Below are 16,835 nucleotides of genomic sequence, written 5' to 3'. Positions count from 1 at the left end.
CACACCAAACAAGTATCTTCTCCTAGTGGAGAGGTTCTTCATGCAAAATATGTGGGTTGTCCTGCAACCAGTATCTGCAATTCTGTGGCTTTACATAACCTGAAAAGTGAAACCAGGCCTCATCTGAAATGAAGTAAAGCAAGGGGTCTAAGTAACTGTTAGCCATTAACGTTAACAGCTAGTTAAAATAATGAACTCTTTTTTTTTTTTTTTTTTTCCTGATCCTCCAATTTTAACTTGCACCAGACTCAAATGATGGGCTTTTAGTTTTATATGTTTTAGTACATTATGACATGATGTACCAGATACACCAGCTTGCTCCGATAACGTCTTTACCGTGCGAATTCTGTCTGTAGTTTAGGGTTCCTCACTGTCGGTCACCTATTCCTCCTCTCATTCTGAATGAATTTTACAGCCCTCCATTTCTTGTACAGATCTTGTATAGTGCTGGTCATGGGGAGTTTCCTACCAGGATACTTCACTTCAAATATTTCCTTACATTTCCTGTTGAGGCTTGTCTCTATGCAACACTTCACAATATCAAATCACCGTTCTAATGCAAACTGCCCCATTTCTGCAACAGTGATATGATCTTCTAACAACTGACACACAAACAAACAGCTGTGCTTGAGTCTCCAATGAAACACAGTATAGCCAACTTTTGACGCACTGTTGTCACTTCACAAGCAGTTCAGCTAGAGATGATTAACCACTATGTGAGGCCTACCTGTTTTATGTGGGACACCCTGTAGTGGGTGAATATGGACTGGGAATTGGGCAAAAGGAATGAAAAAGGAAACTGCCTAGTAGAATTTTGCACAGAGCAAAATTTAATTGTTGCTAACACTTGGTTTAAGAAACATGAAAGAAGGTTGTATATGTGGAAGAGACCTGAAGATACTGGAAGGTTCAGATTGATTATATAATGGTAAGACAGAGATTTTGGGATCAGATTTTAAATTGTAAGACATTTCCAGGGGCAGATGTGGACTCTGACCGCAATTTATTGGTTATGAATTGTATATCAAATGGAAGATACGGCAAAAAGGTACGAATTTAAGGAGATGGGACCTGAATAAACTCAAAGAACCAGAAGTTGTAGAGAGTTTCAGAGGAACAGTTGACAAGAGCAAAGGAAAGGAATACAGTAAAAGGAGATTGGTTAGCTTTGAGAGATGAAATAGTGAATGCAGCAGAGGATAAGCTAGGTAAAAAGATGAGGGCTAGTAGAACTCCTTTTGTAACACAGGAGATACTGAATTGAACTGATGAAAGGATGATATATAAAAATGCAGTAAATGAAGCAGGCAAAAGGGAATGCAAACATTAAAAATAAGAAATTTACAGGAAGTGCAAAACAGCTGAACAGGAATGGCTAGAGGACAAACATAAGAATTCAAAAGGATATATCACTATTCAGATAGTGAAGGGACACGAAAATTTAATAGTCATGGTTGAGTGGAATTCGAGTGTAGGAAAAGGGAGAGAAGGAAACATAGTAGGTGAATATGGATTGGGGGTAAGAAATGAAAGAGAAAGCCGTCTGGTAGAATTTTGCACAAAGCATAACTTAATCATAGCTAACACTTGGTTCAAGAATCATAAAAGGAGGTTGTATACATGGAAGAATCCTGGAGATACTAAAAGGTATCAGATAGATTATATAATGGTAAGACAGAGATTTAGGTACCAGGTTTTAAATTGCAAGACATTTCCAGGGGCAGATGTGGACTCTGACCACATTCTATTGGTTATGAACTGCAGATTAAAATTCAAGAAACTGCAAAAAGGTGGGAATTTAAGGAGATGGGACCTGGATAAACTGACTAAACCAGAGGTTGTACAGAGTTTCAGGGAGAGCATAAGGGAACAATTGATAGCAGTGGGGGAAAGAAGTACAGTAGAAGAAGAATGGGTAGCTCTGAGGGATGAAGCAGTGAAGGCAGCAGAGGATCAAGTAGGTAAAAAGACGAGGGCTAGTAGAAATCCTTGGGTAACAGAAGAAATATTGAATTTAATTGATGAAAGAAAAAAATATAAAAATGCAGTAAATGAAGCAGGCAAAAAGGAATACAAACGTCTCAAAAATGAGATCGACAGGAAGTGCAAAACGGCTAAGCAGGGATGGCTAGAGGACAAATGTAAGGATGTAGAGGCTTATCTCACTAGGGATAAGATAGATACTGCCTACAGGAAAATTAAAGAGACCTTTGGAGAAAAGAGAACCACTTGTTTGAATATCAAGAGCTCAGATGGAAACCCAGTTCTAACCAAAGAAGGGAAAGCAGAAAGATGGAAGGAGTATATAAAGGGTCTATACAAGGGTGATGTACTTGAGGACAATATTATAGAAATGGAAGAGAATGTAGATGAAGATGAAATGGGAGATACGATACTGCGTGAAGAGTTTGACAGAGCACTGAAAGACCTGAGCCAAAACAAGGCCCCGAGAGTAGACAACATTCCATTAGAACTACTGACGGCCTTGGGAGAGCCAGTCCTCACAAAACTCTACCATCTGGTGAGGAAGACAGGCGAAGTACCCTCAGACTTCAAGAAGAATATAATAATTCCAATCCAAAAGAAAGCAGCTGTTGACAGATGTGAAAATTACCGAACTATCAGTTTAATAAGTCACAGCTGCAAAATACTAACACGAATTCTTTTCAGATGAATGGAAAAACTGGTAGAAGCCGACATCGGGGAAGATCAGTTTGGATTCTGTAGAAATATTGGAACACGTAAGGCAATACTGACCTTACGACTTATCTTAGAAGAAAGATTAAGGAAAGGCAAATCTATGTTCTAGCATTTGTCGACTTAGAGAAAGCATTTGACAATGTTGACTGGAATACTCTCTTTCAAATTCTAAAGGTGGCAGGGATAAAATACAGGGAGTGAAAGGCTTTTTACAATTTGTACAGAAACCAGATGGCAGTTATAAGAGTCGAGGGGCATGAAAGGGAAGCAGTGGTTTGGAAGGGAGTGAGACAGGGTTGTAGCCTCTCCCCAATGTTATTCAATCTGTATATTGACCAAGCAGTAAAGGAAACAAAAGAAAAATTCGCAGTAGGTATTAAAATCCATGGAGAAGAAATAAAAACTTTAAGGTTCGCCGACGACATATCAACAAAAGCAAAACGAGGATAATGGAATGTAGTCTAAATAAGTCAGGTGATGCTAAGGGAATTAGATTAGGAAATGGGACACTTAAAGTAGTAAAGGAGTTTTGCTATTTGGGAAGCAAAATAACTGATGATGGTCGAAGTAAAGAAGATATAAAATGTAGACTGGCAATGGCAAGGAAAGTGTTTCTGAAGAAGAGAAATTTGTTAACATCGAGTATAGATTTAAGTGTCAGGAAGTCGTTTCTGAAAGTATTCGCATGGAGTGTAGCTATGTATGGAAGTGAAAGATGGACGGTAAATAGTTTGGACAGGAAGAGAATAGAAGCTTTTAAAATGTGGTGTTACAGAAGAATGCTGAAGATTAGATGGGTAGATCACATAACTAATGAGGAGGTATTGAATAGAATTGGGGAGAAGAGGAGTTTGTGGCACAACTTGACGAGAAGAAGGGAACGGTTGGTAGGACATGTTCTGAGGTACCAAGGGATCACAAATTTAGCATTGGAGGGCAGCGTGGAGGGTAAAAATCGTAGAGGGAGACCAAGAGATGAATACACTAAGCAGATTCAGAAGGATGTACGTTGCAGTAGGTACTGGGAGATGAAGAAACTTGCACAGGATAGAGTAGCATGGAGAGCTGCATCAAACCAGTCTTAGGACTGAAGACAACAACAACAACAACAACAACACTAGGGGCAAGATAGATGCCGGCAACAGAAAAATTAGAGAGTCCTTTGGAGAAAAGAGGACCACTTGTATCAATATCAAGAACTCAGATGGAAAACCAGTCCTAAGCAATGAAGGGGAAGCAGAAAGGTGGAAGGAGCATATAGAGGGTGTATACAAGGGAGATATACTAGCGAACAGTATTATGGAAATGGAAGAGGAGGTAGATGAAGATGCCATGGGAGAAATGATACTGTGTGAAGAACATGACTGAGCACTGAAAGACCTAAGTCAAAACAAGGCATCAGTAGTAAACAACATTCCATCAGAACTACTGATAGCTTGGGAGAGCCAGCCATACCAAAACTCTTCCATTTGGTGAGCAAGATGTATGAGACAGTCAACTTCAAGAAGAACATAGTAATTCCATTTCCAAAGAAAGCAGATGGTGACGGATGTGAATATTACTGAACTATTAGATTAAGAAAATACAAATCAAATTCTTTACAGAAGAATGGAAAAACTGGCAAAAGCTGACCTTGGGGAAGATCAGTTTGGATTCCAGAGAAATATAGGAACATCCAAGGCAATACTGACCCTGTAACTTCTCACTGATGATATGTTAAGGAAAGCCAAACCTACATTTACAGCATTTGTAGTCTTAGAGAAAGCTTTTGACAAAGTTGACTGGAATTCTCTTTTTCAAATTCTAAAGGTCTTGAGGGAAAAATACACAGAACAAAAGGCTGTGTACAGTTTGTACAGAAACCAGATGGCAGTTATGAGTCGAGGGGCATGAAAAAGAAGCAGTGGCTGAGAAGGGTGTGAGAGGGTTGTAGCCTATCCCTGATATTATTCAAAGTGTACATTGAGCAAGCAGTAAAGGAAATCAGAGAAAAATTTGAAGTAGGAATTAAAGTTCAGTGAGAAGAAATATAAACTTTGAGGTTTGCCAATGACATTGTAATTCTGTCACGGACCACAAAGAACATGGGAGAGCAGCTGAATGGAATAGACAGTCTCTTGAAAGGAGGATATAAGATGAACACCAACAACAGCAAAATGAAGCTAATGGAATGTAGTTGAAGTAAATAAGGTGATGACGAGGAAATTAAATGAGACACAAAGTAATAGATGAGTTTTGCTATTTGGGTAGCAAAATAACTGATGATGGCCAAAGGAGAGAGGATATAAAATTTATACTGCAATGGCTAGAAAAGATTTATGAAGAAGATAAATTTGTTAACATTGAATATAGTCTTTTCTGAAGGTATTTGTCTGGAGTGTAGCATTGTATGGAAGTGAAACAGGGATGATAAACAGTTCAGACAAGAAGAGAATATAAGCTTTTAAAATATGGTGCTGCAGAAGAATGGTGAAGATTAGATTGGTAGATCACACAACAAATGAGGAGGTAATGAATAGAATTGGGAATCAAGAAATTTGTGATACAATTTGACTAAAGGAACAGATCAGTTGATAGGACACATCCTGAGACATCAAGGGATCTCCAGCTTAGTATTAGGGGGGGGGGGGGGGGAGATCAAACAGGGAGACCAAGAGATGAATACAGTAAGCAGACCCAGAAGGATGTACATTGCAATAGTGATTTGGAGATAAAGAGGCTTGCACAGGATAGAGGTGCATAAAATCAGTCTTCAGACTGAAGACCATAACAATAAACAACAACAACATCTGGAGAAAGAGCAGATTGTGTTCACAGCTACAAATTATGATAAAATATCCTCATGCAAACTGATACAACAATTAATTATCCTGTAAGTCAGGTAGATGTGGAACTGTAATAATGTTTCATGGACTCCTGTGGCACACTGCGAAAGCATCAGAGTCCATACTGAGCATGAATAATTCTAAGTCCTGCGACTGTGCCAGAAACTAAGTTGAAAACTGCGTAAAATTTGCCTGAGTCCACATGGAATGTGAAATATTTTTGAACTCCAAAGTCACAGCTGTCATTATGACAGACAGACCTTTAACTTTTTATACCTACATTTAATTGAAATTCCAATTGTGCCTTTAGCAGTGCACTAAAACTTTACTTTGAAAACATGTATCATGATAATTTCTAAGTACCATAGTTTGCCTGTAAATTAGAATTTAATGACTCACATTTTAAACCTTCAGGAGTGAAAATTGTTTATGCTCTTGGTGTATTTAGTTTAAAATTACAAATTTTATACATTTGCATCAGATTTTATCTCCTCTTTTCATTGCTGTAATGAGAGTTAGTATATCTTTAATTAACTTCAAACTATGAACAAAAGTTATAAAGTAACTTTGTTTATATGAAATATTTTCAACGGCCACTGGCTGCTGCTGTCACAGGCTCATGAAGAAACCCACACATGGTCTGTGCTCTACTCAGCAAAAGTGAGGCATTGAACAGTGACAAATGCAACCTCTTGCAACAGGCGAGAGGTGCAAAGCCATCTTGTGCTAGCCACACACGCGAATCACACTAATACACCAATATGACTTGTTGTGTCACATGGTCGCTGTCCATAGAAATTACAAGCATGTTGTGACTTCCCTAACAGTCAGTGCTCGAAGTGTTACATCAGAATTCATAATTTCAAAGCAGTGGTGGAATAAAGCCAGTTGCTTGCTCTTGTAGTACTTCAGAGAGTCACTAGATGGATGTCCCTGCTTCCACCAAGTGCTATGTGACTTGAAAAATATATTGCATGTGTGATTAGTTCCCCTACATTCAATATTGGATTGTACTTCTGTAGTTGTCATGATTGCAAAAGTTTATCATGAAATGGACAGTTTGACTGATAATGAAATTCTCCAGCTGCTTGCTGAATCCCATTCCTAAATTGGGATGATGATGGTTTTGAAATTGGCCTCAGTATTTATGAAACAGACAGTAATCTGCTTTTGTACTTCATCTTATAAGCAGGCACCACACAAAATGTTGAAAAAGTTTATGCCTTCTGGGGGACTGCAGCAGTCACTGTAGCCTGATTGGAATGTGTTAAATGAGTAAAATTTCATCTGCCTCTTTAGTGGTTTCAGCTGATATAAGCAATGTTTCTGAGGATGTGAATGGTTTACAAAGAAACAACTCTTTTTCCATTGCTCATTGTTGGCCATAATGGCTTATACTGATATGTATGTACATGTGCATTTTGTTTTTATGTTGACAATCCTCTGTGGTTTGTTATCATCCACAGCAGATTGAAACTTTGAATTTGCATCTTAACGTACACTGAATTGTATTTTTTTGAAAGGTGAAACTGTGTGCCCAACCAGAACTTTAAATCAAATCTTCGATTTTTGTAGCTGATGGTGTATTCCAGCTCATGGACTGATATGTTTATAATCTACCAGCACATCCCCACTTGTTTCTCACAACTGCATAAGTGATAGGCAAAGAGAGTAACAATGGTATTAAGATTATTTTCATAATGAGACACTCTGTGTAAGAGTATGTATTAAAATTAAGTTAATACTAGATTAAAACTGTTTGTTACATTTATAAGTTACAGCTTTTAGTTAGTATCATATATGATGAGTGAGACAGTAGAATCTTGGTTTGGAAGGTCAATTTAACTGCAGAATGAAATGAGAAGAGAGAGCTACTCACCTGTGGATGATTTGTGTGTGTTGCATAGACACATGTACCAGCTCATAAAATTTCTGTAGGTTTTGGATGTTTGCTCATTTATAGTCTAAATATTTTGTGTCTCTCCCTGCCCCCCCCCCCCCCCCCGACTCTCTCTCTCTCTCTCTCTCTTTCTCACGCACACACACACACACACACACACACACACACACACACATAAATATAAATGCTCACCCTGTGACATCCCCTGTAGCATGGCACTATTGTACCATTGCATGTGCTTATCATAGCATATTAGGATGGCTGGATCTTGAGGGAGAAGGAGGGGGAGGGGGGGGGGAATTGAGCATTGTCATTTTAAATATTTTTAATTTTATTGGGGAACAAAATTATTATTATTATTATTATTATTATTATTACAGATTCAAATTGAGCACCATACAATTATTGTTAATTAAAATGGTTTTAACAAAGGAATTACAATTTCATTAGAAACAATATAAAACAGAACCTTTAAAACTTACAAGATAGATAACTAAATATGGATGCTCTTTCAAGATATGATTTTGTCCAAATATCGTAATAAGCAAGGTTACGCTTCTCTAAATAAGAGACACACACACACACACAATACTAACTTTTCAAACGATAAGAGACAAAAATACCAAACATAATGGGCAGATTACAGACAAAAGTGGTGCCTGTAAGACATGATCACACAGTGTGTCATAAAGCTGGTTGAGGCTCCCAGCAGAGATATCAACCAAAACTGGCATGCACCAGATCTGCCCATGAGGGACCAAATTGTAACTGACTTTTAGAACACATCAAAACTCTTAAGACAAGTGAGGAAATGCATATTACAACCACCCTTTTTAACATAATTCAGAAAATGGGGTGTCTCAAGAGAGGTTACATCTTTTAACAGATTCAAATGTGAAATACCAAAAGGTGGCCCAAATAGCCAAACATTATTTTAAAAAAATATATTGGGTACTAGCCTGAATGTGATAACATTTAAAATCCAGTCAACAAGTGAATACAATAAAACAGAATAGAAGCCAAAAGCAAAAACAAATTACATCCAGGAGAGGGGCTAGGCATTGCATTGCTAGATCGACATGAACATACCAAAGGTGCACTAAATAAGCAATGTGCGCAAGTGTCAAAATAAGTAAGAAAATGATGCACCACAACAGGGCAAATGGACAAGCTGCCAAATAATATTCCAAGAAATGTGCTAAACACTCCATTACTCAGATATGAGGAAAACCACCAATGCATGAGCATAATTGTGGCACTCACTCACTCTTAATAAGTGCAGGAGCAGGAAGGTTTCTTCCTCCAGATAAACCAGCACCAACAGTGAGATCTGGAAAACAGAAGTTGCCATAGGCCAACTGAGCGTGGCGTGTTTATGCTGTTTCTCCTTACTCACCCTGCGAGCTCCAGAGTTCTTCTGTACCGAGCACCTTGTAGCCAAAACAGAGTGCCAGCAACCACCAGAAATCTCTCCCCATGCACTGCCCCATCCTGCTCTTTCTAAACAAACCAAAGAGAGCCCCACATCACAGCACCACAGTCACATTCATGAGTCGGGCATGAGGTATCAATCTTGCAGCATGGCTCACCCGACTGTTCCTGAGGGTAGAGGGAAGTATAAGAGGAAACGAATGGTGGGGGAGTTAGGTGGTTAAGTTCGATTATTTAGTTTTGCTACAATTTGCTAAGTAATTAAATATTCACATTGTGTTCCAAGTAATATCAAGCAATCATGTTTTGCAGGTCCTGTCATTTGAGGATGGAACCATGGAAGTTCATCAGTTGAGAAAAGAATTTTGGAATCACTCTCAGAATGATTTTAGAGATAAAATTAACAACTTTTTGAGGTATTCTGGTATCTTCTAATATGAATTAGATCTGGTCCCAAACACAAATATTTTGTTGTTGGTATTGGTCATATGAAAATCATGTACTGTAGATATAATTTAATTTTGTAAATATGAATGCATTTATATGAATATTGTGTCAGAGTTTTCCTTTGGACCAGTAGACACTCACATGTTTCTCAGTTTTGTTATTGCATCTGAACGAGATTGTGACCTGAAATTTAATACATCAGAGTATGTATCCATGATATTTTTGTAGGATATCATACATGTGATTTATATGTATATAATCTGAATGTAATATCAGAACACATTATTTATATAAGTTGTTATTAACAATGAACTTTATAAAAAGAAAACTATAGTCCAGTTGTCTGATAAAGACTGATGTGTTCCATTAAAACTGCCTTACATGCATTCAGGTTCCCCATGCACTTATGAGTTGTAATGGAATCCACATATATTGAATACAGTTCTTTTTGTCTATTTGGCTTTATCCACCAACACAAAATATTGATACTATAACTGAATATATTTATTTTTGGAAAAAAAACTTTTACCTTTTTGTCTCCTGACAAATGTGTGTTGTAGAAATGAATGAACCAATGACTACCTTATTATATCCAAATCGAAAACTGATGCTGAGGCAGAAGCAAAAACTGTTTCTGCATCCAACTGCACATTACAATTTGTGGATACTATTATTATAAATAAAGATTTGTGAGTTTCATTACACAGATTCATCCATCTTCAAGGTACATTCTAACTTGGTAGATACACAGTTCATAGTCGCCAGGAAGACGTCTTAAAGAAGGTGATGTTGATAGTCTAGGCCTTCCTTCATGGGTCACTGTGCCTATGAAACACCAGTACTGTTGTTCAAAAAGGCTGGTGTCTGCCTGGTTGTGGCAGTAAAGCTTGAAAACCAGGCCAGCCAAAAGCTTACCCAAAACTGTAATTTTGGAGGGGGGGGGGCGTGTTTTTTAGTTTTGTGCCAGATGGCAATATAGTTTTCAAATTCCATGACAAATGGCTCTGCGTACATTTGCCATTAGTCAGTATCAAACATCATCACATTCTGGCTTTCGGTTCAAGCTTCAATTTGTGAAGTTCTTTCTGTCCATGAGGCAAATAGGAATTAACTACCACTGCACATTCACACCGTGAAAATGGATAGGAAGAGCCTGTGGAGCAAGTCCAATAGCTGGGGCATTAGATGAAGAAGTTCTTGACCTCCATGTGCAGTTGAAGTATGCTCAGCCGATCTTGACTCATAGCATCAGTCTTCAGGTGTCAACAATAGGGGCAAAGTATTGCCAAAATCATCTGATATGTTGTAAGGATGCTGACAAATAAGAAAGTCTCTGTTGGAAACCATAAAAGATGAATGACCAGTGTGCACTAACTCTGGTGGTTCACATTGCAAATTGAGATGGCTCTGGTGCCTTTTCAGGCTGCAGTTGTGATAATGACAATACACTGACCAAGACTGTTGACAAGATGAATTTAATTGCAGATAGCAGGCTTTCACAGCCAGTATTTGTGTTATTGCTGATCAGTGTTGGACTAAGTCCATCAGAGGCCCGAAGCAGTGAAGCTAGATGAGACCCATAGTCTGCTTAGAAATTGGTGTATTTGTAGTGTACATTTTGTAAAATATGTTGATGTAATGGCTGACGAAAAAGAAAATCAAGCATTTATAATGTGTGTGTACTCCATTTCAGTAATTGTACATTCTTATAATATGTACATACTTATAATATGAATCAGCATTTAGCACAGCAAACATCTGGTGGAGTACAAAGAAATAATAAACAATAGAATAACAAACTTATCTTATATACCTGGAAACAAAGAATGCACGGTTTTGTAACCTTAGTACAAGATGGTAGTTATTATTGATACCATATCTTGCTTTCAGTTATGGCTGTCACCAGCCCACAGTCACATCCAGTGTGCAGAGGCTGTGCACCACATGTGTAAGTTCTCTTATGTTGTATTTTGATATTCTCTTAGTTTTTCCCTTTGATCACCCATTTCTTTAAGTAGTTTCTGTTTCATTCTGACTAAGGTGACAGTATCGGCTTCATATTTACAGTTTGGAGTGAATTCCTGTTATTATAACTAAACAAGTGTTAAGTGGTTTATGATATTTTATTAGAGTTTCTCCATGTGTTTCTATTGCAGACTTGTTTCACCTAAAGGTGGCCTTATAAGTGCACAAAACCAGTTGTGATTTAAAAAATAAATCTTTTAAAACTGAAGCATTTTAAATCTGATTTCACGATGCTCAGTTCCGGATGTCCTGTCAACCAAATTTTATGATATTGTTATAACCTGATACAACAGTGCACCCTCTCAGTCCGTCAGTTATGATTTCACTGCATTATAGTATGGATATTACTGTACATCGTTGTTTAGTTCTGGATTCACTCTGTCTTATATTTTGATATTGGTTTACTTAGTGGACCTATTCTTCCAGCATATCGTCACTGCTGTTTGTCCTTCTCTGTTGTTATCTTTCTGTTTCACTGTTGATACTCAGCCGAACATCCAGGCCCTGCAGGTCTGTGAGTCATTCCCAGCCTTGTCAGACACCAGTGACTGTATAAAGTATGTTTCCATGCCTTCATTTTACTGACATCCTCAGTGGTGTCACTGAAATCTATTTCATTTGTAACTTTTCTTTCATTTGATAAAATGAACAGATTGGCTAGCCAGTCTTGATTGATCACAGAGCTATGGCAATTTTTGTTAGTTTCAGTTTAGAAAAGCTTCTCTTGCATGATGTGATTGAGACACAAATGGTCAAGAAGTATTGGATTATAAGTGATGTACAAAATAATGTTTCTGTGAAGTCCCATTTAATTATAAATTGAAGGATTTCATTTTTGGGGGCACCTTCTCCTTATCAGGGTCACTGTAAATTTCTACCAGAGTCTCCAGTGCTTTAGCCAGAGCATCCTCAGAAGCTTCAAGCATAAATTTTGTTTCAACAATTTGGAAATTTTGGTGATGTCTTTCATGGACCTGTGTCATTGTGAAAATTCTTGTATAAATCGGTCAGTGCATTCAAACACTGATAGGTGATCTTCTTCTTCAGTCAATAAATCGAGCGTTATGAGCTAGTTCAGCTGGCATTGTTTTTTTTTCCCCCGCAACAGTCAATGTTAATGACCATATGATTGCATTTTTGGTGCCAAAGGTAACACTGTGTATAGCTGTGGTTTAATCCATCACTAAAAACTCATTCACAGTTTTTAATTTGGTGAGCCCTTTATCCAAAGTAATTTTTGGAAATTTTAGATATGTTAATTGGAGGTGGACAGGGGAGAAAGGGAAGGAAATTGGAGGGAATAGTGATGTCAGCTGCATCAAGACTTGATGCAGAATCAGTAGTGGCAAGCAAAAATGTGTGCCAGACTGGGATTCAAACTCAGGATCCTCTGCTTACTAGGCAGTTGCATTAACCACTGTGGCACTTAGAACACAGTGTTGATCGCAACTGCGCAGACTGTCCCGACATGCATCTCAGCCGACCCACAGTCCCACCCAGCGTCACCTATCCGCTGTCCCTGTCCATGTCCTCCATGCTTGTTAATCAGATTCCTGCAGGAGGTCGGACGTAGTTGTGCATCTGCATTGAAGATCGTGGATGCACTGCCCGTGTAGGCAAATCAGTTATATGAATGCATGGTTTCTGTTGTTTCATTCATGTCTGATAGGGCAGACACTATGCTTTCATATAATTGATTCAGCCAGATGAACAATGCATCCACCTTCTTCAGTATGGGTGCACAGCTACATCCAATCTTCTGTGGAAAACTCAGAGTAGCAAGCACTGAGGACATGGAGAGGGACTGTGGATAGGTGGAACTGGGTGGGAATGTGTGTTGGCTAAGAGGTGTGCCAAGATAGTCCGCGCAGTTGTGATAAACACAGTGCGGTCGCAGGTTCGAATCCTGCCTCGGGAATGGATGTGTGTGATGTCCTTAGGTTAGTTAAGTTTAAGTAGTTCTAAGTTCTAGGGGACTTATGACCACAGCAGTTGAGTCCCATAGTGCTCAGAGCCATTTGAACCATTTGATAAACACAGTGTTCCGGGTGGCGCAGTGGTTAATGCAAGTGCCTAGTAAGCAGGAGGTCGCGCGTTTGAAACCCGGTCTGCTTGTCGCCGCTGATTCTGCATTGAGTCTCAATGCAGCTGACACCGCTAGTCCCTCCCCTTTCCTTTCCTTTCACCCCACTCCATCTTCAATTTACATATAATGTATAACAGATGCAGATGTTATGTGGTGTCTGTTCTTTCAGATATGTCTGAAAGAACAGACACCACAATTGGTCTAACTTTAGATATTGTTGGAATCTACTTCCATCAGTATCATGTGCCAAAATGTGAAGTAGTTCAAAAAGATAAAACCACATATAATAATAATAATATAATAATAATAATGGTTTATTTGTCCATAATAACTTTTACAGTCGTGGGCATAGTCAGTCATTACATACATGAACAATAATAATAGTTTAGTAGTAGAAATAAAGTACATACAACATTAAAAATCCTTGATGGAGTACAAACATTTAGTAATTAACAGCTGCTTTAATTTTATTTTAAATATGTTTCCTTTTAACATTTTTTTTGGTATTTGGCAGTCTGTTGTAAAAAAAATCTTCCAGCAGAAAATGGATTATGATCGGTTGCTTTTTTAATTCTGAATTTTATGTGGTAATCCTCTTTCTTCCTTGTATTATAACTATGGATATCACTATTTATTATACTGTGCTCCATATTTTCTTTTACAAACAGTATAGTCCTTAGAACATATAATGAATACACTGTTAGTAAATTATACTTAATGAAGTATTCTCTACAGGATTGACGTTTGCTAATATTCGCTATTATCCTAATTGTTCTCTTCTGGGCTCTAAAAGCCCTATCCATGTATACCGTTGATGCCCCACCCCAAATCTCAATACCGTATTGTAGGTGGGAATGTATAATACCAAAATAGATTTGTCTTAAGACTGGTGACGCTATTATGCTAGAAAGGCGTTTTAGCAGGTAGGTATTACACGAGATTTTTTTACACATGTAGCTGATGTGCTCCTTCCATGTAAGATGTTCGTCAACTATAATACCCAGGAAAATATGTTTATCAATTGTTTCAATTGATAACTCTGGCTCAGTATCCACTTGTCTCGATTTGTAATTTAGCATAAACTCCATTAGAATTGTTTTTTCCTTATTTAATGCCAATTTATTTTTAGTCATATATTCTGGGATGTGGCTAGTGTTCTTCATATTATTTTGCACTGCTAGCTGTTTTGTAGGGCCCCAGCTTATGAAGGAGGTGTCGTCGGCATAATTCACAAGGTCTGCATTTTTTGGAATTATTATATCATTGACGTACACAATGAACAGAAAAGGCCCAATAATACTTCCCTGAGGGACTCCACAGTTAAGAATTTTATAAGATGATTTTACTGTTTGTATAAGTCCCCCGGCTGTATGATACAACTTAGCACATTGTCTCCTGTCAGCAAGGTACGATCTTAACAAATCTAATGCCACTCCTCTGACCCCATAAGTTTCTAACTGATGTAGAAGAAAGCTGGAAGGACCAAGCTTTCTGTAGATCCAATATCAAAGTTTGCCTTGGATGGCTCTTGCATATCTTCCAAAGTGCTCACAATGGTTTCTACATTTTCTTTCATGACTTTAACTGAATTGTTATGAGCACTCCATTGAGTATCAGGTAATCGTGTCAGACTTTTTGCTGCCTTTTTCTGCAAGTAATCCCTGTCTACAGAATGAATATACCTTCTCTACAGTTCCAAAGCAGGACTTGCTAGAGGTAGCATTTGAGAATGCACAAACTCCACAAAAAGTTAAGGAATGATTAGCACAGGGATTGAACAGAGATTTTGGATTGACTTCTGGAATTTTTTGTTGTACTCCTCCATGTACTCCTGACACTGATGAGGCATTGCCATAATCTGAGCCCTGCACAGTGAAAGATCCTTCCCATCTTTTCTTTTTCCAGCTGCTGTTTGACTATCTTTTGACATATCCTCTGCGGTCTTTCCTGACATAAAGAAGAAAAGTAACAAAGATTTTTGAATTTCCACATTGTTGTCTTCTATATGAATATGTATGATGAATTGATTCAGTTTGTCACTTCTTCTGCTGCTGTCTAAAATTATTCTGTGATGTTTAGCCTTTTTGATATCTGCAATAATTTTTTATTTAACATATTCACCCAGAATAAAAAGAAATGAATGTTATATTCCTTTTGACAAATAAGAAGGTACTCTCTTTGACCCACCAGCAGACTTTTAAAGTTTTAAGGAATGGTCTTTCAATACTGGATCATATGTCTGCATCAACTGCACCAATTCTAAGGAATTTCCTCTGTTTCCTGATGAAACATCTTCTCGATGACCACAGAGAGCGACGTTTCGCTGGGCTAAAAATATTGTAATATCTAAAAGCCAATGTAAAATGTTTCTCCATTTCTTGGTCCCATCATAAATAAACTTTTGATTATCTTTGTCGATGATTTTATTAAGTTCCAAGCCAATAGAGAGTGATTTCTATTTCTCTAAATTTGATAGATATTCAGGCTATGATTCATGCTTTGATATCTTTGGATTCAATTTCCATCACTGACAGAATCAAGAAATAAATTAATTTTTGTTGGTAACACCCTCAGAGGCAAATAATCAGCAGCAAAAACAGTACAGTTTTTTTGTTGATGGTGAGTATAGCACCCATTTCCTTAAATAATTAGTCTTGTTCAAATGTCAGTGAGACCATGGCGAAGTTAAACGACACAGTGTTCCTTTAGTTCCTTCACCTGGTCATTCTATAGATTCAAAAGGTCCTCCTTTTTTGATATACTCACTATCGTTTTCATGAATCACAATTTTGGTATGCTCCGGATCATGTGTTAGCCAATGTTCCTAATCATTGGACGTAGACCTGTGTTCATAGTATCAACATCAATAATTATCTGTATGCTGGAGCCTGATTTAATAGTTTGATTATTTTTTCCTTTGCCATCTTTATTCCTCTGCAAATGGAAAGGTATTTATCTAAAGATCCAGTGAGTGAGTTAGCCTGTCCAGTTTTTGCTTTTCTTAACTTCCTTATCCGGGAGCCTTATGGGTGAATTCTCTTCACTAAGAAAAAGATTTGTAAGATTATTCAGTGACAGATGATTGGCTACACGTCCATTAAAAGTAATTTTTTCTCCCTGAGTCACATGTAGGCTCGTAGTAGCAAAGTAGTTATGTACCATCATGATCCTAAATGCATGAAATTTTCCAATGAATTTTGTGTATAGCATTTATACTGTGGCTGACAATAAAGTCAGTTTTCTCATTGGATAAAAAGATTATTGCTGTGTACTGAGTAAGAGGTACACACAAATACTGCAAGAGGTCACCATCACACAGACATAACTATTCGCTCCTGCTTCCACACCAATTGCTGCAGCACATTCTGTACATCTGCCAATAGTTTTGATAGGAAACACTGTCAACCATGGACTACTTTGT

The 16,835-nt window shown here is 37.8% G+C and overlaps 1 protein-coding gene across 3 annotated transcripts in view; it reads left to right on the top strand.

Annotated features, from left to right (window-relative positions):
• The window catches only part of LOC126169153 (cytoplasmic dynein 2 intermediate chain 1), a 164,823-nt gene extending 153,862 nt beyond the window's left edge, over positions 1-10,961 (top strand). For all 3 annotated transcript variants that reach the window (XM_049920620.1, XM_049920618.1, XM_049920619.1), the window contains one exon: positions 9,169-10,961. In XM_049920620.1, the coding sequence (XP_049776577.1) occupies positions 9,169-9,291 (123 nt within the window). In that variant the 3' untranslated portion in view covers positions 9,292-10,961. The remainder of the gene's footprint in view (positions 1-9,168) is intronic.
• The last annotated feature ends 5,874 nt before the right edge of the window (positions 10,962-16,835 follow it).

Source organism: Schistocerca cancellata, chromosome 1 (genome assembly GCF_023864275.1).
Source record: "Schistocerca cancellata isolate TAMUIC-IGC-003103 chromosome 1, iqSchCanc2.1, whole genome shotgun sequence".
Lineage (NCBI taxonomy): Eukaryota > Metazoa > Arthropoda > Insecta > Orthoptera > Acrididae > Schistocerca > Schistocerca cancellata.
Note: the sequence above shows the minus strand (reverse complement) of the source record. Positions and strands in the feature narration are given on the sequence as shown.